The following is a 25,817-nucleotide window of genomic DNA, read 5'->3' as shown; positions in this document are numbered from 1 at the left end:
TGGAAGTTGTGAATCTCAATTCTTACATGAATCCAATCTCAGTATTTAACGCTCATCGCAACATGTCATATTTGCAGGTGTGGATTCAGCTGAAGTGGCAATAGGAACAAACCTGAAAGTCAACCTCAACCTCAACATGCAGGGAAATCATGACAAGGACATAACATACCTGGTGAGAGATGTTTTACACCTGTGCTTGTGTGCGTGTAAAACCGTTTTTTGTTGCATCCCACGGTCTGTGTAGTACAGTGTACACGCTCACATAGGATAAGTGCTGATGTTGAAATCTGTGTCCCTAGATTCTGAGCAGAAGTCAGCTCGTGCGAAGTGGTCGATACAAGACAAGAGGTCAAGTACTGATTTCTCTGATAGTTCCCGTTACCAAAGAAATGCTGCCATCATTCCGCATCATAGCCTACTATCATACAAATGAGAATGAAGTGGTATCAGACTCTGTTTGGGTGGATGTCAAGGACTCCTGCATGGGCTCGGTGAGACACACAACACAACACAAACTGATTCAGTTATTTGTATATTCATCTTACATGTTTTTTAAATATGAAACTCTTTTATCAAATACAAAACTGCATGTCTCATTCATTTACCTACCTTAAGCTGAAGCTGGAATCATCGAGACCCACTGCATCCTATCAACCTCGCAGGATGTTTGGTCTGACGGTCACAGGAGATCCCGGGTCCATCGTGGGACTGGTGGCAGTTGACAAAGGCGTCTACGTCCTAAACAACAAACACCGCCTCACGCAGAAAAAGGCAATTTCTTTATTTCATATTTATCTTTTGAAAATATTTGAAAGGGGTTTAATTTAAAAAGCTATGTATAAAATGAAATTACACTCATGTTAACTTTCAAGATTGTTGACATTTTGGCTTCAAATAATATCTGGTATAAATTTGTCCTGCAGCAAAAACATTGCATGAGTAAATGTGTCTCATGCCATATCAAAACTGAGTTAATAAATATGTCTGTTTAACTTACATAGTGTCTAGTCTGGTTCTATTTCTGTGGGTAAATAACTTCCACCTTGCTTAGGTGTGGGATACTGTAGAGAAGTACGACACAGGCTGCACACCAGGGGGAGGGAAGGACGGTATCAGTGTGTTCTACGACGCTGGGCTGGTGTTTGAGTCCAACACGGCTTCTGGGACTCCCTACAGACAAGGTGACACTACTTTCTACTACTTCTTCCCTTCCCTGAACAAACCCTTACTTTAGGCTTTAATATTGTAGCAATGAAATATCTGTGAGAAGAAGTGGGCACATAGAAGTTTATTCACCACCATAACTCAAGTGCTTTTTTTAGGAGCAAGCATCTAGTGGACATTAGAAGAACTGCATCTTAAAGGGTCTTTTCAGGACGTGCAGATAGTTTCACAAACACTGTTTCTGAAATCCCTCGTTGCGGTCTAGCTTTTTGATGTAATTTTTTAGTGCTGCGAGCACTACAAACAAAAAGCCAAAATCTCAGCTACAGATATCTTAAACTTTGGGCACATAGAACCAAACGATCTGCCACATTCCAATTGGGGTACGCGAGATGTGTTTTTGGTTGAATCGACCCTTTGAGGCATTTTCATGTTTGCATCAACAGTCAACCATGGTGTCTGCCGCATGTGCTGATCATGGTCCCTCCCTTTTTTTAGGAGGTTTTGAAAAAATTTGCTTTAGCATTTTATTCTAATAAAGCATTTATACGATGTCTAAACATTTCAACAAATGAGGTTTGCCATTGTATATCAAATGTTCTCACCCCCACACCTTGTCCTTGTGTTCAACCAGATAAATGAGCTCGCACAAGTTTCAAAATCAATTATACGCTCCAAAGAAATACGTCCAAAATTGTTGGGTTCTGTGAAAAATCTTGTCTGTGTTGCATTTCCAGAATTGAAATGTCCGGCCCCCAGCAGGAAAAGACGAACCACTATAATGGACGTCACAAACAGCTTAGGTAAGAACCACAGCTCTTAACTACAAAACAACCACATATCTAATTTTCTGTCCGCTGGGCAACCTTCGGGTCTGAAATGTCCCGGTATGTCTCAGGAGAGGACTCAATTGCAGGACGCAAATGATGATTTTAACCAAAAAGAGAGCTTTATTAACAAAAGCTAATAAACATACAGAAATACAAAGTAACAAAATAACACAAACCAGGGTAGACACGGGGTAGACACGGTGTAGACACGGTGTAGACACGGGGTAGACACGGGCAGGACACCAGGAAGACACCAGGTAACATCAATGACAAACTGACAGGGAACAATGAGACAGACAGGGATATATACACACCGAAACTAACAAAGGGAAGGAGACACAGCTGGGGAAAAAGACAAGGACACAGGGCCAGGGTGAATGGACACAGGAGGATCACATCAACAATCACAAAGGTAGGGAAAACACACAGACAGGAAGTACAACTAGACATGACATGAGGGGAGTGAACCTTACAAAATAAAACAGGAAACAGAAAGTACACCCAGATCACTTGGTCATTTGGTCCCCAAAAAATGTCTTCAGCTTTCGATTGTACTTAGCTCCATCCCGTTGTGTCACAGTTCCAAAAAACATAGATGGTGACAGCAAAATGCCGAGCTCAAGCTTTAAAACTGTAGTTCACAGTCCAATGGTTGACATCATGGGGACTATGTCCACTTCTTAAGTACAGTCTATGCCTCTGTCACACAGCTCAGGCTCTCTGCAATGTTTGTAGTTGGACATCTTGTGTTGTTGACTTTCAGATTACGTTTTACAATTGTGGAAAGATAAAAGTGAGCTGAAACTCTTTTTAGGTTTTCTATTTCTAATTTGCCTTCCCAGTTCACCCTTCTTATACTCCATATCTTCTTACCTCTGTCCCTCCTCCACAACCCCCTTTCTTTCTAGCGGCTTTATATGAAGACAAACTGAAACGTGACTGTTGTTTGGAAGGCATGAAGGACACCCTCCTCTCATACACTTGTGAGAGGCGCGTAGAGTACATCGGTGATGGTGAAGCATGTGCCACAGCCTTCCTGCACTGCTGCAAGGAGATGCAAAGCAAACGAGATGATAGGAAGGAGGAAAACCTCCAGCTAGCTCGGAGTAAGACACGGGGACAAGGGATGGGTTTACCCAGGCTGATTATTAATTGCCATACTGGTAGTTAGAAAACAATCAAAATGGTAACCTTTTAAATTACCCTTTAGGTGAGGTGGACGACAACAGTTTCATGGACAGCAATGAAATTGTTTCTCGCACCAAGTTCCCTGAAAGTTGGCTGTGGTCAGATATCAATCTGCCTCCTTGCCCTGCGGATAGACCTAACTGGTGAGTCAACTGAAATATACACACAAAAAAACACACCGATAACTTCATTAATGACACCACTAGGATTTAAAGATAGCCTTACCTCTCAAAGATTCAATTATTTTCTTTGTTTCAGTGATACCACATCATTCAGTAAAAATGTTCCATTGCAAGACTCAATCACCACCTGGCAGTTCACTGGCATTAGTCTGTCAAGAACTCACGGTGAGGATTTGATGACTAAAAGCAGTCTTGTTTTTTGAGTTGTGACTTCAACCTTAAACCTCTTCCATTCCTTACACCTTTCTCTCTCTCTCTCTCTCTCTTTCTCACTTGTTTTTTTGTCCCTCTCATCTTAAAGGAATCTGTGTTGCCGATCCATTAGAGGTAATTGTTCGGAAAGACTTCTTCATTGATCTCAAGCTGCCGTACTCTGCTGTCCGTGGAGAGCAGTTGGAAGTTAAGGCAATCCTGCACAACTATAGCCCCGATCTTGTCACCGTAAGTCTGTGTTTCTCTGCTCTTGTGATACACACCAAAGCCAATGAGACCATGATATGTTTCTCAGGAGTTTGCAAACAAAAGGGCCAAAAAGACAATGAATGAAATCTTTTCTCTAGTCTTTGATGTAGTGGACGATCCCAGAACTGGGTACACCTTACTGTAATATTTACAGTGTTCTTCATTATCAAGATCAAATTGACCCTGTATTAAACAATGTAAAGTTGTAAAATGTTCAAATTAGGGATGCATCATTGTTAGGTGATATATCCTCAATGATCGTCTTTATCTTTGATCAACTACACATACTTCAGTCTCTTTCTCCATCTCTGTCCTGTTTTCAAGGTGCGTGTGGATCTGATTGAGGAGGACAATGTGTGCAGTTCAGCTTCTAAGCGTGGGAGGTATCGTCAGGAGGTCAAAGTTGGGCCCCAAAGTACACGATCTGTACCCTTCATCATTATTCCCATGAAAAAAGGACAATACAACATTGAGGTCAAAGCAGCTGTTAAAGATTCGTCGCTCAATGATGGAATCTTGAAGGAGCTGCGGGTGGTGGTAAGAGAAAGAGACCCATACAGTACCTTTAGAGTTTGTTTTTTTACACTATATTAGAATTCTTCTCTTGTTGGAGGAAACTACTCCGTTCAAACTTAACATTTCATCTCAGGTCTGTAACATTATGGTTAGAATGTATGTGCGGCTACTTTCAGGCAGTTGTAACCAGTTTGGACTGATGTTCAGCTGGGACGTTGTCTGCAGCCACTTGCTTGAGAGTGAAATCAAATCACATTCAAGAAAAGTAATTGTGATTTCTAATGTTTGTCCTAACTGTTGTTTTTTCAGTCTGAAGGTGTATTGATTAAATATCCTCAGATTATAACTATAGACCCCACCACTAAAGGTGTAGGTGAGTTACAAATTAAATTGCTACATTATTTAGTAGTTTACTAACATTATGTTTTATCACTTCCTAATTGATCCCCCAACTTGCCCACTGTTTCTCCCTTTAGATGGTACACAACAAGAAACTCTCAACAGTAGAATTCCTAAGAAGAATTTGGTTCCAGACTCACCTACGAGCACACAGATCTCGGTGACAGGTGGGATATAATGTTGTACGTGTGCATGTTATGTGATACACTGCCTGTGCAATGAACTCTGCATTGGTGTAAATTAGTATTGTTCTTATTAGGAAATGACTACCTCACTGGTTCGTGGGGGACCTTTGCATGTTTGCTTAGTTGTTTCTTCCTGTTAATTTGTAACGTTTTGTTTTTTCTGTTTGCCTGTGTGCATGCAGGGAGAGAACAAGTTGCTGCCCTAGTGGAGAACGCTGTTAGTGGGACATCTATGGGGTCTCTGATCTACCAGCCCTCAGGCTGTGGAGAGCAGAACATGATCCACATGACCCTACCTGTCATTGCAGCCACATATTTGGACAAAACTAACCAGTGGGAAACTGTAGGCTTTCAGAAACGTAGCGAAGCCATCCAACACATCAAGACCGGTAGGCTCACAGATTTATTGGTACAGATACCAGAAACATATTGATGCCCCTCTGCGTAGGATTTGACATTTTCTGACATTGTAGAAGTTCTACAATTAAAAAAAACAGGAATGCACGCTACCTCTGCCCCACAGATCCAAGCTGGGGTCACTGATAATTAATGGTCTCAATGCAACACATAGAATCAAGACTATAGAAGTTTTCACCAGGATTGTCTTTTTGCAGAATAATTTGAAAGATGCTATAATCACAGAAAGAAATCTAACAGGACTCCCCGAATTGGCTTCTAATGGATAAGATTCAGTAGACCGTTGAATGGCAACTTGTAAAAAGATTGTGTGTTTTTATTGGTGTCCAGGCTACAAAAATCAGCTTGTCTTCCGGAAGACCGATGGGTCTTTTTCTGTGTGGACAAAACACCAAAGTAGCACCTGGTGAGGCATTCAAACTCACATAAGTGTGTGCACATCCTCCTGTAACTTGAATTCTAACAATGTGACAATGATGTATTTAATGTGCAAATAAATGAAATTAAACTATCATATCTTCTCCTGTCCTCTAAGGTTGACGGCCTATGTTGCCAAGGTGTTTTCCATGGCCAACAGTCTGGTGGCAGTGCAAAGCCCACACATCTGTGATGCCATCAAGTTTCTGATTCTCAATGCCCAGCTACCTGACGGCTTGTTTAGAGAAATTGGAAAAGTGTCCCACGGAGAGATGATTGTGAGCGCACTGATTTGATCTATTCTTCATCTTTGTGCTTCAAAAATAGCTATTAACGATGAAAGCAATTACATGTCTTTGACTTAAACTTATATAAATAAATACGTGTGTGTGTGTGTGTGTGTAGGGTGATATACGCGGCTCAGATTCAGATGCCTCCATGACGGCCTTCACTCTCATTGCTATGCAGGAGTCAAGCGCTCTATGTGCTGCCACTGTTAATGTGAGTACCTCATCTCCATACAATATTTTCTCTTTCTTCCTTATGTCTTTTATCTCTTCATTTACTGTCTACACGCAACTGATGCGCAAAAACAAAGCTTCCTGAAGGACTGAACCACTATGAAGCCACTCACCGTTTGCAAAGCTGTAAATATTCCTGTTCTAAAGCTGGCGCTTGTTGCTGCTCCTGTCCAAGCGGCAAACAAAAGTGAAGCCAAATGCGGAGGTGCCATAAACTTGCATTATATCTAATATCCAGCAGGGGCGATTTTAACTGGTTGCAAAAAGAAGTCCGATTGTATAGAAGTCTCTGAGAAGATGACCTTCTGCTCACTTGATTTGTTATCTCAGTAAATATTTTCCTGATGAGTTCATGGTCTCGATCGCTAGTGTCAAGTCTTCTGCAATACAGCACGGTTTCATTTAGTAAATTATGAGTAAAATAGACGATGAAGCTGGGTATGATTTAGGGTGTGGCTACCTTGTAATTGACAAGTCACTACCACACAGTGTTGTCAGGTTTGGGTGTTAACTGTGTTTTCATCTTAGAACTTTAACACTTTCACAGTGTGTTTTCAGTTCATGAAAGTTAATTGTAACATTTTGGTTGCTTAAAAATGTCTTGTTCAGTGCTTGGTTGTGCTTCGCTCCCCCCTTTCGTGTCACTTCTGTTTGCAAAAAAAACCAAGATGGCATCGGCCAAAATGACAAGACTGTTTGAGGCTTAAAAACTGTAGTCCACAAACCAATGGCTGACGTCACAGTGACTATGTCCACTTTCTGACATACAACCTTTGCTCCTGTCAAGCTTTCCGTTCTCACATGGCTCATGCCTTTTTCAATAATGACAGGGGCAGGTATACTACTTGAAATTTCATCATTTTTGAAACAATGGACTCCTCATTTCACAGGTTGACAAAACCCAGCTTGCATTTCTACCCACCATTTCTAGCCGCTACATGCCAATAGTAACAGTGAGAAGAGGGTAAGAGAGCGGACAGCTATTGTCCAGGATCAAATGTTACAACATTCCTGAAGAGAAGTGGATATTGAAAATACTGTTATCTGACCGTTCTCCCCTTTCTTCACCTTTCTCCCTCCTTCCTTTCTTTTCCTTCGGTACAGAGTCTACCAGGCAGTATAGACAAAGCAGTGGCCTATCTGGAAAGACGTCTGCCCAGCCTCACCAACCCTTATGCTGTTGCCATGACATCATATGCCCTGGCCAATGAAAACAAAATGAACCGCGAGATCCTCTACAAGTTTGTTTCCCCAGGTGACGTCCCGTAGCAATATTCTCAAACTAATATTCAGAAACAGAGTCTATGTTGTTGTATATACATACAAAAATAGTACTCAGCCATAAATAATTAGAGCCCCGCCAACACATTGGTACGGTCGATATTATGGGAAGATGTTCGCTCAGTACAGAAATGTCAAAGATATGTTTGAGCTCATTTAGAAACTATGTGTCTGATTTACATAGATTGACAATGACACTGACAATGTTATGTTTCAGCCATATAACGTCATACTCAGTACATAATGGTAACGTTTTTTGAATAACAAATTCAAGGGACCTTTATTAGAAATGCTTGTTTATGTTAAGTGTTTAAACCAAATATCCGATATTTGTATCTCTCAAATATCGATATCGGTATTTGCCTCTAAAAATCCTTTCTCAGTCGGGCTCTCATGTAAATCTCTGCTTTTAAGGACAAAATGTCTTAAACAAGGATAGAATTGTTTTTCAAATTCTTAAAAGTGAGCACACTTTACTTTCTTCTTATGTATTTTATTTCTACAACATTAATATTCTAAGATGAAGGATTTGGGAATTATTAGTGAGTTTAGCTTGCTTGAGGTACAGCATAGTAATAAAATATATTCTGTGTCTTCCTCAGAGTTGTCCCACTGGCCGACACCTAAGGGGCGTGTTTTCACCCTGGAGGCCACAGCTTACGCCCTTCTCGCTCTGGTCAGGGCCAAGGTGAGCATGTCCCCCTTCTCTATGTTACACTGCAGAAAACAGAAAACTTAGTCCTCACCCATGCTACTTTACTAAAAGAGCAGAGGGTTTGGAAACAAAGTCATGGAAATGTGTCTCACAGTAGTGTCAGTGAAGTTTTACACTTTTTAAATAACCATATTTTTCCATTTGTAATTTGGCTCTGGAAACTGGCAGTTAACAACCTAAAGTGTGACTGTACCAGCTAGATGGATGGATAGAGTTATTTGACCCTTCAGAAATTCTTCATGTGCCATATACAGCAAGCGTCAGATAAATAAACAGAAACCTACAGACTGAGGACATCCCTATATATATATATACTATATAAAAAGGTTATTTTATAAATCCAATGCATCGTCATCAACAGAAAATTTAAATCATTTACTTTCCTTCTGTTAAAAAAGGCCTTTGACGACGCCAGACTTGTTGTGAGATGGTTCAACAAACAGCAGAAGGTGGGCGGAGGCTATGGCTCAACGCAGGTAACAAAGACCCTTCTGTCCATCTTGATATTGTACCTCCATCTTATGTTAGCTTCATATTCAACATATTTGTTCTAAGACTTTTTTTTTTTCTCCCCCTTTCTCACTCGTTCTCTCTGTAGGCTACCATAATAGTGTACCAGGCTATATCAGAGTACTGGGCCAGTGCTAAAGAACCACAGTATGATCTGAACGTGGACATTTTGTTGCCGGGCAAGTCGAAGCCTGAGAGGTACAACTTCAACCAGGCGCACTATGCCACAAGAACATCTAAAGTGAGCACACACAACACAAACTCACAGCGGCTCATAAATGTGGAGAAAGATTTGTCTCAATAGTGTTTGTGTGAACAGATTGAAAATCAAAACATAAACACAAACATTGGTACTCTGTTGAAAAATAACATGGGAATAAACAATGCTGCTCAAATCACCAATTCAATTACCTTTACCATCTTTTTCTAAATCTCTCCAAACATTTCCTGTAATTCGGCAAACACACAATCCAAAAAAGAGCACGTGTTAAAGCACTATTTTAAGTATCCAGGTCCTCTTATTGGACACCGTCGTGTTTCTCATTAACGTGAAATGGACAGAAGGGAAGAGCAGCCGGGTGAGAGTGACATTCCTTTCGCTAACACCGCTTTGAGGCAACACAGCGCTTCCTACAGTTACTGTGATGTCTTCCTTATTTTAGCAGCTTTTCCCTCATCAACAGAACTTCATCTGAATGTATTATCATTTTGATTTGAAAGGCTCTCGCAGTCTCCCGTACTACAGTACCACTCTCTGCCTGAACGGTTACTGCGCAATTAATTTTTTCTGGCCAACGAACCCCAGACACCCCCGCGATTATGTATCTTTCCAAGTTTGCTCCCCCATTTTAAAACTTAACCAGGCGTCCCAGGGTGAGGAGCATAAATCTTTCTTCTTTGTTTTCAGGAAAAGTATGTGTTACATCTGGAATGTATATCAAACATGCTTCCCAAATTAGGTCAGAGAGAGGTCGAGTGGGTCAATTTACTCCCCCGAGAATATTAGCTCAGGACAATGTCCGGCCCCCGGGCCCTGAGGTTTCTGAAGATGTGGCCCCCTAAACAAAATAGTATCCCTGGTCTATGATGTCGGCCAGTCTGAACTTCCACTTCCTTTTAAAGGTTTCATCAAATCTGGGGCATACACATGTAATGGGGCTTTGACTTTATTGAGGCCATAACATCTTCATGGGAGCTTTTGCACTCATGATGCGCAGACTGTAGAGTTGCTACCGTACAAGAGTGCATAACTAACTTTGAAACCCAACGAGCACCGCACTAGTATTTACAGATTACACATTCACACACGGATTGTCGATCTGTTCGCATATATAATATTGAGAGGAATCTATCTTTGTACATAAATATCTGCTGATCCCTGACTGTGTGTGTTTGTATTAATATTCCCACAGATCAATGATATAAACCAGAATGTGCAAGTGACTGCCACGGGTACAGGAGAGGCAACAGTGACAGTAAGTACAATATAGTTTGGTATTTTATGTTCTGAGTTGTATTATCTGTTGATTATTGATGTGTCCTTTTTGAAATTAAGATTTGACCAAACACCTTTGTAACCTCGTGTGGACTCACATATTGCACATCTCTATGTGACAGATGGTGTCGCTGTATTACGCTCTGCCTAAAGAGAAGGTGAGTGACTGTCAGAGGTTTAACCTGTCAGTGCAGCTCCTCCCAGGTAATTTGTTGCTCTCTATGTGTTGTCATTTTATTAGTTTGTGCTACCTTACCTCATGAGAAACAAATAAATTCAATACAATGTTTTTCTCCTGCAGAGAAAATGGACGAGGAGGAGAAGATATACAGGCTGAGAATAGATGTTTTGTAAGTACAATCAAGAAGTAACATTTATTCAGAATATGTTCTAACCAGCTATGGCCTCTACATTACCCTTTCTGTTTCTGTTAGCGCTTTGCTTTGCTTTCTTTCTCTTGTCTTAACGCCGTTATTTAATTCTGCCCATTCTGTGCATAGGTATAAGGACATGAACAGTGATGCACCCATGGCAATCTTGGATATTGGCTTGCTCACCGGCTTCACCGTTAACAAAAATGACCTGGACTTAGTAAGAACTTTTACAGACGCACATATCCACATGCAGTGCACCAGTCAGTGTTTATGATCAGGAGAAACAACATGTGTTTTATGGTTTAGAAAATTGTCTTACAATGTGTGTTTTGTGTGTAGTTGTCCAAAGGACGCGCCCGCACTATTGCAAAATATGAGATGAACATGGACTTGTCAGAAAAAGGCTCACTCATCATCTACCTGGACAAGGTAAGACATCATTGTTTCCTCTGTACTTTTCCTCTCTGCCTTGCTCTTTGTGTATTTATCTCTATCTCACCTTTGTCAACAGGTTTCTCACACATTTCCAGAAGAGATCACTTTCAGGGTCCATCAGACGATGAAAGTGGGCGTCTTACAACCAGCTGCTGTGTCTGTCTATGAATACTATGACCGTGAGTCTTAGAGAAACATTCATGTACTTTGCTGCCAATATATGTAGATAACAATGTGGATAAGCAGGCAGTATTATATTTTCATTGTCACATTTTCAAAGTGTTTATTGTACATTTTCTGATGTCTTTCTATCCCATTGCAGAAACACATTGTGTGAAGTTCTACCATCCAGAGAGAAAAGCTGGGCAGCTAATGCGGCTCTGTAGAAATGATGAATGCACATGTGCTGAAGGTAAACAGGATGACGTCAAACTGGCCTAATCCATCCACTGTAAACATTCATTTGTAATATCTGAAACTCTTGAAGGAACACTAACATTGTGCTTCAAACAGCATTGATCAATCGTTTTTTCATCCTGAAATGTCTTTAAACCGCAACAATTTATTATTGCACCTCAAAAAGGTTGGGGCGGAGAAACAAGATTAGGAGTCGACAGCCTTGCTAGTGCATGTTAGCACGCTAATGGAAATTCCATTTGTTTTCAGGTGTTTGCATAAACGATAATACAAAGTTGATGGCACTTTAAAAGTCAGGGCATCACAAAAGTAATAACTATGTACCCTTAGGAAAACGTGATGGTCAAAATGTTGAGAAATGTCAAATATCAACCTCATGGTGGCGCTAGTGGAAAACTCAAGGGATCACCAAAGTTACTAGAATTCCCCGTCTAAGAACTATGGGGATCTCTACCAAATTTGATCGAACTCAATAATTTAGTTGTTGAGATATTTCACTCACCGACAGACCACACCACCATTGCAGCCACACGGCAAGCGTCAAACCAGGATTATTCTGTCAGATTCACGAGATAAATCCATTTTCTCAGGCTGAGTTGAACTGCTTGTGAGTGAAGAGCCTGTTTCAGATCTGCTGAAGGAGATTTTTGTGGAATTTTCTTTACATTAAAATCACCAGATTGAAACATAATCATTAGAACGATTTGTCAGAGGCAACAAACACCTGCAGGATCCCGTAGGATCAGAGTTGCAGTCCACCTAAAGAATAATTGGCTAACATTTCTTAAACTGTGACTTAAATACAGCTGCACTCACCCATCAACTCATCCGCATTCATCCACATATGCTTATTTAATCTGGTCATCAGTTGTGTAATTACTTTGTGACAATTGTGTATTTCCAGAGAACTGCAGTATGCAGAAGAAGGAAAAAATCAGCAATGATCAGCGCACAGCTAAAGTCTGTGAGAGTACACAGACCAGCAAAATAGATTTTGGTAAGAAAGTGAAAATGGACTCCAAAATGTATGTTGGTGTAAGTCTAAGAGAGTGAGAGAACAAGGTGGAGCAGGTGAGCTAACAATGTACGACTTCTTTGTCCTCAGTGTACAAAGTGAAACTGGAAGAGTATACAGACGGTTTGTCCACGGACGTTTACACAATGCGGGTAGTGCAAATCATCAAAGAAGGTGGGTGTCTATCTTTAGACTGCCTAAAATGTAATACCCCCTGATGTATCTAATGTGCAGGTGTTAATGTTAAAGGTGAAGGTGACATAACACTTTGTTTTCCTCTTTCTGAAGTGTTATGGGCCACATTGAATCTCAATGGTGTTTCCAGTCAGACAGAAAAAACGATTGGCCATTGAAATTAAAAGTTCAACATTTTGGGTAATGTGCTTATTTGCTGTCTTTCAGGCAGTTAGATGAGAAGGCTGGTTTCATTAAAGTTTGTAGGCCAAATGTGATGGTCCACTACTTTTTTGTACAGATTAAACAAACAAAATTAGATGTTCTGGTAGGAAGATTTCGTAACCTTTAGACAGACCCAGGCTCAATGTTTCCATATTTTATTTGTGAGTTGTATCAATCTAACTCTTGGCAAGAATGCGAATATGTCGCGAACCACGGCACGAAAAAACACAGGATCCAAAATACACGACTCAAAAAGTGTCTGACATTCAAACAAAAAGATCTTTTAATCCAAAATGATCCATGAACAACAACCATACACTTGATTAGTTTTACAAGACAAACTGGCACAAGACAAGGGGAGACAGGACTCTTTATACATGAGGTAAGGGGACACAGGTGACATCAATCAGGGGCGAGGCAGACGATCACAGAAGCGGGAAAACACACAAAAGCAGGAAGTTAAGTGATCTGGAACGAGAGGGAAAGGAAAGTTTCAAAACAAGACAGGAAGTGCAAGATGATACTAGACAGGAGTGACGGTTACTTAACATAACGTGACCTGAGAGACATTAAACACTGAACATGAATTCAACTATAACATAAATACATGACATAACATTAAATAATCTGACGGGACATGACAGAATAAGAGTGTTTCCCAAAACATCCAACTATTCCTTTAAATATGATCTCACTGGGAATATGTGAGAATATAACACTCATGTGTTGTGATGCACCTTTAGCTCTGCATTTAATCTTTGCTTTTTCTCTGTTCTCCCATATTTAAATTACAGGAAATTCTGATGTGGGTCCTCTGAATAAACTTCGCACATTCCTCAGTTATCCGCACTGCAGGGAGTCTTTAGATTTGGTGACAGGCAAAACCTTCCTTATCATGGGCACATCACAAGATATTCACAGAGATGACCAACATCAATCGTAAGTTTGTGTGAATCTGAATGTGTGTGGTGTGTGCATTTAAAGATGTTTTACTGTACAGAAGGAGGGAAGAGGCTTTTTCATGTTATGTTACAGAGTTATAGATAGCTGGTCACATGAACATCTAATGCATTTTTTACTTTGCTCTCCTCAGGTTTCAGTATATTCTCGGAGAAAGAACCTGGATCGAGTACTGGCCCACAGATGGTGAGTGTCAAATTGACGAACACAGACCTGTGTGTTTGGGCCTGGAGGAGATGGTCCAGCAGTACGACCTCTTTGGATGTCAGCAGTAGTGAAACTCAAGGAACTAAAATGTTTTTTGTCATTGTTTTAATTTTGCATCATGTAAAATGTTCATTGCTATGAGATATAAGTGCTTACAATGTTGCATTGTAATCATTAAAATGAAATGTTCTCAATCTCATTTTCTGTGTTTTGTGTTTTTTTTGTGAGTCATGTAAACAATTGGGAAAACAGTGATTACTTTTATGTTGGTTATAGTAAAGATTAATAATGTTGAGCTCAGTGGAGCGATGCATAGAAAGAATAAATTCCAAATCGGTTGTGATTCAGAATATATGACAGCTCATATAGATAAATGACAACTGCAGCAATAATAAAGCAGGCATTTTAAACTATTGTAAAAGCAGCGACAAAAAGAGAAACACTCAACTATGTATCGCTGAAAATGCTGTTTTATTGGTTGAATTGGTTGAGCATGAAAATTGCTTGTTCACAGTGAAAAGCACATCTTAAAAGTCACATATTATGCAACTTTTCAGGTTCATTTTTGTATTTTGGGTTTATACTAGAACATGTTTACATGTTGTAATGTTCCAAAAACGTATTCTTGTTCTCATACTGTCTGCCTGAATATAGCTGTATTCATCCTCTGTCTGAAGAGCTCTGGTTCATCGCCTGTCTCTTTCTGATTGGTCAGCATTTCCTGGTCTACGCTGTCAATCACTTGTCGTTTTACAGCAGCCGGAGAGACTCGCTGTAAAACGTGTAAAACTACACGGAGTTCAGAACTTCTACAGTGAATAATAACCAAAGTAAAAGTTTCTAAACCAAAAACTTCACACAGCAGGAATCAAATTTGAAATTCGGGAAGAAATTAACAACAGCTGCAAAAACGATTACAGGTTGTAGCTACGTGTAGAGTATGTATCTGGTATAAAATACACCTGATCAATGTAATAGTATAGTGATTACTGAGACGTTAGCTACTGTCCTCCTGACCACACATTAGTTACATCAGACCAGTGACACTCACCATAATGAGGCAGCAACATGTTGGAATAGACTTTATCCTGTACCATGTCAACATTACTGGAGGTGGAATTACTGGTTTTATATGAAAACTGTTTAGTAACTTAAGTATCTGCAGCTACTGTGACGACTGTACTGTAAAAAGATTTCACAGTCATTTAGAGTGTTTTACTTGTCAGACAGTTATTGTCAATTATGCTGCAGATTATCTATTTGATCGCCTTTCAAAAATACTGTAGAGAACATTGTATAATTCATACTGTCATCTCTCAACACTGTAATATAGTTTTAATTTGAACCAGATAAATGTGTTGTGTTGCTTACAATCAGTATTTACGACCTGCAGTTTAGGATTACATTCAGTACATTTTTACCCTTCTATATTCATGACTTTTACTATCACCTGTTTAAACTGTAATTACATAAAGTCTTTGAGAAAGAACGTGTTATATTTATCTAATACTACATGATCATTCATTTTAGATCAAATAAAATAAAACTCTCCTTAAAAATAAAGTACTTAGACAATGACGTTGAAATATAAATTGGGTACACATAATTCAAAAAGTAGCAAAGCAAAAACTTTGATGTAAACTGTCCAGATTATGTCCTCCATCAGAGTAAAGGGTTTCTGTAGTTTATGTCAGCTGGTAATGGAGCGCTCAGGTCACAGTCGTCATCCTACAGTGATGCTGCTTCTCCTCTGATGGTTTGTTTAAGGAGAGTCTGGTCCAGTAACATTTCGTCAATCAATTTACGCTAATCGTAAACACAGTGCAAAAGTCTAAAGACAACATATATTACGTTATTTTAGCTGATCTGAGCTTCCCCATACAACACCGGTCTGAGCAAGTTAGCGACTGGGTGCTAACGTCCACCAAAGCTACACAATTTGCCAAGTAAAGGAATCACTGTTTTAAAGATTTGAAGATTTGAAAATTTGAAAGATTCTGTAGTTTGACGTTTTTCACGTGGAGTTTACTTTCAGGCAGTTTGTCAAGTAAAGCTACACACACACAATACTGCTGCGTATGTACACACACAGTGGCATGGATCACCGGAGCAGACAGTTACTCACATCTAACCTCTCAACCCTACTACTGTCGTGATTTAACTGGCTTCATCTGAGGCTTAGCACTCACAAATGTCATGTAAAAATACATTTAGCATATTATGTGACCTCTACTGTTGAGTGGGTGTAGTCTGTCCAGTTACCCTAATTTGTATTTTCTAACCTCAGTAAGTGACAAAAACTATCCCATTTTACCCCAATCCACACTTCAAAATGTCCCTTCTGACACATTTGAGCTATTATTCATATGTACTGTTTCATGGTCCCACGTGAGCTGTTTCTAGGTTTCCGGATTATGATCTGTTGTTTAAAAAATAAACATTCAGGGGCAGCAGCGTGCCACGATGCAGCGTGTTGCCAGTTACCAGAAATAGAGACGGCGAAGAAGAAGAAAGTGACGTACTTCCTGTAGTAGACCAGCCGCCGTCGGGTCTTTTTGGTCTGAGAAGAAAAAAACTTAACTTTAACGACAGGCAACGTCAAGTCGTGCGAGACAACCCGGGAACACAGCGATTCTGAATTGCCGAGTGAGTCGATACTCATTCAACTTTGTTCACGTAAGAGCAAAAGCTAAACTAGTGTTCCAGGTCGAGGTGCCTCCGAAGATATCGCTATGGCTAAAGTACAAGTGTTAAATGTAGCTGTGCTGGACAACCCGAGCCCATTTGGAAATCCGTTTCAGTTTGAAATAACGTTTGAATGCATGGAGGATTTGCCAGAAGGTGGGTATTAGTTTCAGCTAGCATGTTATCGTATTCTTTGTGGTATGTTAGCTAGAGTGGTAGCTACTTCTCTGGTCGCATTCTTCTTATATTGTAACTTATACATTGCAGATAGATGGGGTGGATCGTAAGTCGTTGATAAGCACCTTGGAGGTTTTGAGGATATATCAATGTTCGTGATATATCATTTGTCAATTTATTGAAAATTGGCGCTGGCGCGTTTGTGCTCAGGGCCCCGCCTCTTGCATGCAGTGATTGGTTCTTGGAGTTTTTCCCGAGAAGCTGATTGGTTGTTCACCTTACGTTACTGTAGTAACAGACAAGCTGAACGAGTTGCCGCGAACCGCGAGCAGAGACAACAAGGAAGCGGTAGCACGTATACTCAGTTGCCAGTTTATTAGGTACACTTGGCTAACAATAATGCAGTATAAATACAACAGTCCTGCAATAAATGCTACCTTCATGAAGGCTATAGTGTTCAGTTCTGTATTTTATAATACAGAGAGGTATTTATGTTATTGTCCCCTATCCTCTTTGATTAAATGGGTTGGACAAAATAATAGAAACACCTCAGTGTAACGCAATTCATTTCAACAGCACTGCAAACTACTTCCTCCCAAGGGATCATACCATACAGTTGAATCAACTCTAAAACAGTTTCAACACAAACTGAACATAACCCTCATGAAGGATGGTCTATTGCAGGACCACATTACTTAATAACATAAGTACTTAATAAACTGGAAACTGACAGTATACTGGTAATGCAAGCACTCGGTTAACCTCTGGTGACATTAACTGTATGTATACCATGGAAATATTTAGTGGCATCAACCAATATAACTAAATTAATTGTAGGGCTTTTATTTAAATGTAAAAAAGACAGTTTTTTGTTTGTAATCGTGGTTGAAGACCTTTAATTAAACCACTTTTGTCTAGAGATGCACTCGTAACACGATGCTTACTTTCAGTATCAACTCATGTGAAGTAATATCAGTCCATTATTTGTTACTGTTGATATTTGGCCATTTGTGAAACTGGTATTTTGTGATGTTTCTTAGGATATGTCACCGAGATGTATCTCATTTATTGTGGTGGTGGCAGAAGTCTCAGAGCAGATATTTTAAAAAAACATAACCATTGACTAGATACCATTTTAGGATTGCACCGATTCTACTTTTTACATTTTTACACTGCACTGTTTGGAACACCATGGCACTCATTTAGTTTTGAATGGTTCTAATACACACACAAGTCTGAGAGGAGAATCGAGCATTGTTAATACACTGAAGATGTTATTCTTTTCACCTTTTTTTAAGTCTCAATGTTGTGTATGATGTCAGATCTGGAGTGGAAGATCATCTATGTCGGTTCAGCTGAGAGCGAGGAATACGACCAGGTTCTTGACTCTGTTCTAGTTGGCCCGGTACCGGCTGGCAGACATATGTTTGTGTTTCAGGTAAGTAAGCTCGTCACATGTCACCTCTCAACTCATACAGCTAGACCACAGAGAATACTAGGACTGAAAACCAAAGAAAACTTGGTAAATGCATTTGCTTTACTTAGTTTGGTTCCCCCCCCAGGCTGATGCTCCTAACACAGGGCTGATTCCAGAGAGTGACGCTGTAGGAGTGACTGTTGTCCTTATAACCTGCACCTACCGTGGACAGGAGTTCATCCGCATTGGTTACTATGTAAACAATGAGTACACAGAGCCTGAACTACGAGAAAACCCACCTCTCAAAGCAGACTACACTCAGGTAAAACATGCATACACTCAGCGATGACAGTCATTGAAAGATTTTATGGATAGAAGCGTAGGAGACCCACTTGCAACAATCTGTACTTACTGAATCACAATAGATCTTATCTTTCTGTCTTTTGAAAATGGCTGCATTACCTGAGCTGCAGGTAGCTCAAACATACTACACAGTGATGGGCCATGCTTGTGGGAAGAGTTTATTGAAACAAACCGTTTTCTATTGCCCTCTGGTGCTCTGAAATTAACATTTCAGGCAACAGTAGCATCAAGAAAGAAGTATAACATGAACTGTAAATGTATATTGTTACATTTTAGTTTTTCTTTTAAAGGAGGAAACTAAATCTATTTTGGTCTTGTACTGTTGGTCAGACAAAATAAACTATTCAAAGAGGACAACTTATGCCCCTACGCAATTGTAATGGGCATTCTGCGTTTATTCTTCTGAAATTTAAAAGGTTTGACTGATTGATTTAATCATACAAATAATAGGTTAATTGAAAATGATCACCAGTTGCAGCCCTAAACTGCTCAATTTGCATTAATAACATGAACAGGGGAATGAAGTCCACGCCCTTAATAAGCCTGTGTCTGTTTCACGAGCCTTGAACAAACATTTTAAGTCGAGCTGAAACATGACACTAAGGTTTTCTCTTATCGTTTAAGCTACTTGAGTAGTTTAACAGAGATATGAATTAACTTTTTATTTTGTTTGCATTCAACAACATCATCATGTGCTCTTAGCCACAATGCTCATTGTCAAAACTCCATTAGAGGTAAAGGTTTTGAATGCTGACCAAACATTTTCTTTACCTTGTTGAAATAATTAGCAAGGTGTTCTAATTTCAGGGATAGGTACTCATTTAGTTTATAATAGACCAAGAAATTCTCTAAACTCTCAGCATAATAAAAGGAGCTCTGTATGGGAAATCAGTTGGATCAATGTAAACCAGTGAAACAGAAGCTAACTACAAAACTGGCCATGACTCTAAAGTAGGCTCTCTGTGTAATCAATACCGTTTGTGGAAAAGATACCTTTTGATATTCACCTGACCGGGATCCATTTCACCAAAAACAAAAAAGGGGTTATATACAGTAGGCTATATAATGTCTTTCTAAAATCAAGGTTACCTCAGTTTGGGCTCGGAGACTACTCACCTGCCTGCATCACAATCAGGAGTCATGAAGTTGGGCAGATGAGGGTGTTCACCAGGCACGGAGGGTTTAAAGCTGCCTTCACATGATAGGAAATGTTCTCACCACTCACCGAGAGGTCGGGTGCAGAGCCTTGCGATGAAGGCAGCTAGTTTATTTTGTTTCTATGGTTACCTCCCCTGCTAGGGTGGTGATGGTCTAGTGTAGTGTTTCTCAAACTTTTTCAGACCAAGGACCACTTAACCAATAAAAAAAACACTCACGGACCACCTGACTCTCCAAATATCCAAAAACAATAGGCCTGATTACCACTCCAACAATATATTACAAATGACTAATAATGAGCTTCATGTGAGCTTCTCTATATCGCTCCTTCACACATTAAACCAACAATACAAATACAACTACGGATTCTACAAGCATTTCGTTCATATGCAATTTAACTCCAGATAAGAAGACCATCTGTCTCCTGCAAACCACCATGTTGTGTAAACAAAAGAGGGACTGACCTGAACTACCTCCTGACTTTTGAACGTAGTATAAATACCGCAGCAGAGGATTCACTCCTCTGAGCAGCACACGGCAGTCTTACAAGCTTACGTGTGAGAGTTTGTACATCTTGTTTCTGTATAACTCTGCTCTTTCTTGCAAGAATATTGATTAAAACTCTTATTTGATTTTGATCCTGACTTTGTGGGTATATTTTTCCAACAACGGTAAATGCTGATAGATTGTACACATCAAATGAAGCGTAGTCTACATTTATTACTGAGTGTCAGAGTGAACGTACCCTCAGCAAGATACACAAAATGCACCACATTTAGTACGACACAAACTTCCGCTGTGGATTTTCAAAAATACTAACACTATGGTTGCAGGTCCAAGTTCAACAGGGATTTAACAATAAACACAAGTTAATTATTAAATGTAGCATAAATGTACCTTTCAAAACACAGCAGATTTGCCTCATTCCCGATATCAGTCGACTCGTCCAGTTGCAGTGTGAAAAACTGTCTTTGGCGTAAACGTGTGATCAGCTGATCTTTCACATGTTCAGCCATGGCTGTTATTCGCCGCTGGACAGTGTCATTGGAGAGGGGGACCCTGTTAATGTTGTCGCTTGCTTTCTCCCCAAACAATAAATGAGTCATGATCTTGGCAGCTGGTTTGACTCAATTCTCACCTATCGAATGAGGTTTACCTGTTAGATGAGAAGGGATACCCTGTATGATGCCTCTGTAGCCTTCGCATTTTCCCCCGGTGAAAAAAACTGTGATGGCGCCTTCATCATTTGTTTCTTGAGTTCATCACGTTTTCTCTCAAAAACACTTAAAGGTTTCCCAACGTAATCTTTGTGTTCGCTCTCAAAATGAGTTGAGTTGGGTGAGTGCAATACCAGGTGCCACCATTGTGCCCCTGAGCAAGATACTTAACCCCGAGTTGCTCCAGGGAGACTGTCCCTGTACTTAGTTCACTGTAAGTCGCTCTGGATATGCTTCATACAGCTGTCATCTCATTGGTTGTGGCTCATTGGTTGCGACAATCAAGGTCAAAGTTGAAATAATTTAAACGTTGAGAGCAGCGCTCGGTGGCAATTTCGTGCGCCGCGCAAAGGGTAACTCTGCACAGGAAAGCATTGGCACAGCCGGCGCAGAGCGGTTTACTGCTGATTAAGTAAAAGCTGCTTAACCCTTTCATGCATAGAGGTCACTACAGTGGACAGCTATTCAAAAGCTGTTTTCTTGTCTATGCATGGGTTTTGATGGTGTTTGGCACATCAGCCACTAAAGTGAAGGCTATTGTATCATCCCATACACTGCTACTCAATGGCAAGCTGTTGTAAGTACAAGATACATTTCTCAAAACCAAGATGGCAGACAGACAGACAAAAACTACCAGTCGCTCATCAATACCTTGCCAATCCTTAGACAGCAGGATTACTGCACAGGTTTCTTAGACTGGTCCCAATAAAAGGCCACTCTAACATGTGCAGTTTTATCTTAAAGAGACATTATTAGGCACTGAACGGGGGGGGTTCAGAAAACCAGTCAGTATCTGGTGTGACCACCATATAGAGAAATGAACATTGAATTCATGCCAATTGCACGCTCCCTCAAACCCTGCAACATCTGTGGCATTGTGCTGTGTGATGAAACTGCACATGTTAGAGTGAACTTTTATTGTGAGCAGTCTAAGACACACCTGTGCAATAATCATGCTGTCTAATCAGCATCTTGATGTGCCACACCTATGAGGTGGATGGATTATCTCAGCGAAGGAGACGTGCACACTAACACGGATTTAAACACATTTGTGAACAATATTTGAGAGAAATGGGCCTTTTATGTTCATAGAAAAAGTCTTAGATCTTTGATTTCAGCTCATGAAAAATGGGAGCAAAAACAAAAGTGTTGCATTTATATTTGTGGTCAGTGTATGAAGTTACTGTAACACACTAACGGACAGTCTAACTTTAGGCCAGTGGTGTGTGTAGGCTGCTCTTTCCATGTATTCCATGTGCTCTATACAGGAGAGTCAAATAGAGAGTATTCCTAAATGGTGTTTTGGATATGTATGCACATTTTCTTTCTTTATATGTAATTTTATTCATTTGTTTATTAAATAAACATTTCTTCAGTTGAACACGCTGTCCACCTGCGTGGACATATAAATATCTATTTGAAAAAACTGAAGAAATAAAAAACTAAAATTAATATCTTGTTTTTTTATGCCTAAAGAGCAATAAAAACACTTGGAAAAATAATCCTGACTGAGGCGGTCATAATTCATACATGAAAGGTTGAAAGATGCTGTTCCGTTGAGGAAAAGTGTTTGGGAAAAGTCAGGATATCGCGACCACAAACAGTAATTCTGACATTTCACTAATGTTGCTTTCGTTCTCTCAGCTCCTTAGAAATATTTTGGCCTCCAACCCCCGTGTCACCCGCTTCCATATCAACTGGGAGGGATCGGCAGACAAGATGGAGGACAGCGAGAATGTTGACCCGTCCCCCAACATCAGCGGCATGCTTCCTCCGTCCTGCATACCAGGAAAGATGCCACCTCTTGGACTGATGCCGGACAACTCCATGGACTGCATGTAAGAATCATCAGATATGGATAATGGACAAGAAGCTCTTATCTGTACACTCACCCGCATCGCAAACACACATTTGGACCAGGAGGCCATGGATTCATCCTGTCGACATTAACAGGCAGCAGGGACATTATTTTTTATACAGCATACACAAATGGGATGGATCTGGATTTGTTACTGTCTCTTGTGCCCTCTCTCTTTCAACACGCACACAGACCTGCACAACCAACGCTGCCTTATTTTACTGTATCTGTCCGAGATAATGTCAAAGCTGAGTTGGAGAGTCCTCAAGTTAGGTCAATCTTAAGACCGCCGAGTCCTCACAGCCCCGAGACTTGCAAGTCATACTCGTACACTGATGTTGTCCTTTTGGTACCCATACTGTGCTGTTCATTTTGTCCTCATGAGCACAGATCAAAGCTATAAGCAGTGCTCTGTATGTCAGAATAGATGTAGCACTAGCTGCTTAAAATAAAGCATTTTATTGTTCTGATGGTTTATCTCTTCTGATGTAGATTTGTAGCATCTGGAGTACCTGTGGAAAAATATGGGCCATGTTCAGTGGCCTGTTGCAAGAAGTAGCTTCTTTTGCTGTTATCTGGATAGCTTATGCAGAGTACAAGCGTGTGTTTTGCAAGTTTCACCCTTGAGTTATCCAGATAACTCCTATAAACCTGTCTCTTCAAACAGGCCCCCACTTCAGATAATGTTCTTTAAAATGTTACAGAAACTGTCCGTCTGTAATTATGCACAAAACATGTAGGTAAAAGAAACAAAAGAGAAATGGATTCCGTGTTCAGCCATGTTTTTTCGGATGGTTTAGGCTTACTGTAAATAATGTTTTCTTAGCGCTTATTTTGTCTTCAAGGTGGGAAGGCATATTTTCTTTTTATACTTACTATATATTCTCTGCCTCAGTATTTGTAACAACAGTGATGGGGTTAATAAAGTTTGTTTTGTGAACATAGCGCTGCTTTCTGATAATCACCACTTCATACTTGCACAGCTTCTTTCCACCTTGACTAGTGAGCGAGGAAGCACAGTAACAGCAGGGAGACTCGGCACGCGTGAGTGTCGCCCACTCATTTCCCTCCCCTCTCTGGCTCCTTTCTTTTTTCCAATTTCATTCATAAAATGCAGCAGCCTCACTCCACCATTTTCACGCTAGCCTCATGTTGCTAGGCAACTGCAGCACAAAAGGGAGGGGGGCTGTCTGCTCTCACCCATTTTATCTCTTCTGAGTAGAAGAGACTAGCTCCTCCGTCCATCCATCTGTCTGCTGCTCGCACGTCTACACTTTACCAAGACGCCGTGAATGCTTATAATAGCTGCAGGCTAAGTTTAAATAAATAATAAAAGCAGCAGCCTGGCATGTAAAACGGTTCATATTCATATTTGGCATCAAAGTCTAAGTGGCATCTCCTCCCCCAGAGGTGGAAAGTTACGAAGTAAATTAACCCAAGTTAAATTTTGAGGTTCTTTTATTTGAGTATTTTAATTTTTATATCGCCTAATACCTCTGCTTCACCACATTTCAGATACAAATATACTTTCTACTCCACTACATATATTTGATATTTAATTAGCTTAGGCTTTGGACATTGAGATTAATAATACAAAATATAATTAACAACAAACATACATTATTTCATAGATCATGCATGATTATCATAGGTTATGATGAGATCACACTTGATCCCACGGGAGAATTTCACAAGCTTTCCTGCACGATACGAAGGGATTCAAATGCAGGTCCATCTTTACCAGCTACAACAATAAAGTGCTGTACACATTAGTGCATCAATAATCAGAATCCAAAAATGTAATGTCATTCTGCATGAGCACTTTTACTGTGGTACTTTTAAGTTTGTAAGTCTGATGCTAATACTTGTCTGCTTTACATTTTTGGTACTATTTCCTCACATTTCACAGACCTTACGGGTCATTATTCATGAAAAATGATCAACAGTGAAAACAAGTTAGTTGCAGCCCGAGATTGGATTGGTGCCAGAGAAATTACTCGAGTAACCTGACTAACACAGAGCCCGACATATACTGTATGTTAGGTAAACACTGATAATTCCTCAAAACATCTATAATAATTATAAAAAAATTCAAATAAATGTAGGGCTACATATCTAATGAGGTGTAGTTTATACAGCTGTTGTAGTTTGGGCTCCTTTCACATAATAAAGTAGGTGGCTGCTGAGCCATAATATGATGGTGCCAGACCCTGCAGTAGCTGTAGGGCTATATCTATTTATAGCTTGGGTGTTTATTCATGGGCCTTTTTTAATTCAGATTCGGACCAATACAGACTCAAATTATTATTGAAATTAGATATTCAAATGCAAATCTATGTGAAATCGTGCCTTTTCAGGATCCTGATAATAAGGGGCACTTGGGCATCTGCTGCACTGGTAGGTACACCAGGTGTGGATGACACGGACAGAGATGCTGTTGGAGGAGTGAGACTGTAAAGGTCGTTGGTACACAGACAGTATGATGCTTTGCGTGTTTTCATCCAACACTGATTGTAAAATCGGATTATTTCCTATGATTCATTTCCCACCAGATAAATTCTTCCTTCCATGCACGAGCGTCTGCGATCTGTTTAGAAGTCCTGCCAGCCAGACCGCGCCGCGCGTGCGTTAAATTCTGACCAACATTTCTAAAAATAGCTCGCGGTTGACGTCACTTAGCCAAACGTGTATCAGTCGCTTGGCGGCGGGGAGAGGGGGTGTGAGAGCACGGGGAGGGAAGGTTTTTTTTGGAAGGGGGGGGGGCATCCCTGTCAACCACATTTTACAGCCAATAGATATCCACGCATCCACCGAGATTCCCACGGTTCGGCCGCGCCAAGCCAATGGAGGAGA

At 40.2% G+C, this 25,817-nt stretch overlaps 2 protein-coding genes across 2 annotated transcripts in view; both read left to right on the top strand.

Annotated features, from left to right (window-relative positions):
• The window catches only part of c3a.1 (complement C3a, tandem duplicate 1), a 45,943-nt gene extending 31,655 nt beyond the window's left edge, over window positions 1–14,288 (top strand). The window contains exons 14-44 of the mRNA XM_029431572.1: window positions 78–172; window positions 300–491; window positions 616–771; window positions 1,052–1,181; window positions 1,902–1,967; window positions 2,903–3,100; window positions 3,205–3,325; window positions 3,441–3,529; window positions 3,666–3,805; window positions 4,151–4,363; window positions 4,652–4,715; window positions 4,819–4,908; window positions 5,109–5,315; window positions 5,674–5,749; window positions 5,879–6,038; window positions 6,166–6,261; window positions 7,386–7,536; window positions 8,165–8,250; window positions 8,676–8,753; window positions 8,876–9,028; window positions 10,200–10,262; window positions 10,405–10,486; window positions 10,584–10,632; window positions 10,783–10,873; window positions 10,996–11,085; window positions 11,168–11,270; window positions 11,414–11,503; window positions 12,413–12,505; window positions 12,614–12,697; window positions 13,717–13,861; window positions 14,016–14,288. Coding sequence (XP_029287432.1) covers window positions 78–172; window positions 300–491; window positions 616–771; window positions 1,052–1,181; window positions 1,902–1,967; window positions 2,903–3,100; window positions 3,205–3,325; window positions 3,441–3,529; window positions 3,666–3,805; window positions 4,151–4,363; window positions 4,652–4,715; window positions 4,819–4,908; window positions 5,109–5,315; window positions 5,674–5,749; window positions 5,879–6,038; window positions 6,166–6,261; window positions 7,386–7,536; window positions 8,165–8,250; window positions 8,676–8,753; window positions 8,876–9,028; window positions 10,200–10,262; window positions 10,405–10,486; window positions 10,584–10,632; window positions 10,783–10,873; window positions 10,996–11,085; window positions 11,168–11,270; window positions 11,414–11,503; window positions 12,413–12,505; window positions 12,614–12,697; window positions 13,717–13,861; window positions 14,016–14,157 — 3,593 coding nt within the window. The 3' untranslated portion in view covers window positions 14,158–14,288. The remainder of the gene's footprint in view (window positions 1–77; window positions 173–299; window positions 492–615; window positions 772–1,051; window positions 1,182–1,901; window positions 1,968–2,902; window positions 3,101–3,204; window positions 3,326–3,440; window positions 3,530–3,665; window positions 3,806–4,150; window positions 4,364–4,651; window positions 4,716–4,818; window positions 4,909–5,108; window positions 5,316–5,673; window positions 5,750–5,878; window positions 6,039–6,165; window positions 6,262–7,385; window positions 7,537–8,164; window positions 8,251–8,675; window positions 8,754–8,875; window positions 9,029–10,199; window positions 10,263–10,404; window positions 10,487–10,583; window positions 10,633–10,782; window positions 10,874–10,995; window positions 11,086–11,167; window positions 11,271–11,413; window positions 11,504–12,412; window positions 12,506–12,613; window positions 12,698–13,716; window positions 13,862–14,015) is intronic.
• A 2,274-nt stretch (window positions 14,289–16,562) lies between these two features.
• Window positions 16,563–23,908, top strand: LOC115006432 (histone chaperone asf1b-B-like). The gene is made up of 4 exons (XM_029428723.1): window positions 16,563–16,930; window positions 18,274–18,389; window positions 18,514–18,690; window positions 22,751–23,908. Exons 1-4 carry the CDS (start codon window positions 16,822–16,824, stop codon window positions 22,946–22,948), a joined length of 600 nt encoding a protein of 199 aa, XP_029284583.1. The 5' UTR covers window positions 16,563–16,821; the 3' UTR covers window positions 22,949–23,908.
• The last annotated feature ends 1,909 nt before the right edge of the window (window positions 23,909–25,817 follow it).

Source organism: Cottoperca gobio, chromosome 1 (genome assembly GCF_900634415.1).
Source record: "Cottoperca gobio chromosome 1, fCotGob3.1, whole genome shotgun sequence".
NCBI classification, from domain to species: Eukaryota; Metazoa; Chordata; class Actinopteri; order Perciformes; family Bovichtidae; genus Cottoperca; species Cottoperca gobio.
The sequence above is the reverse complement of the archived record's forward strand: the minus strand, read 5'-3'. Positions and strand labels throughout refer to the sequence as shown.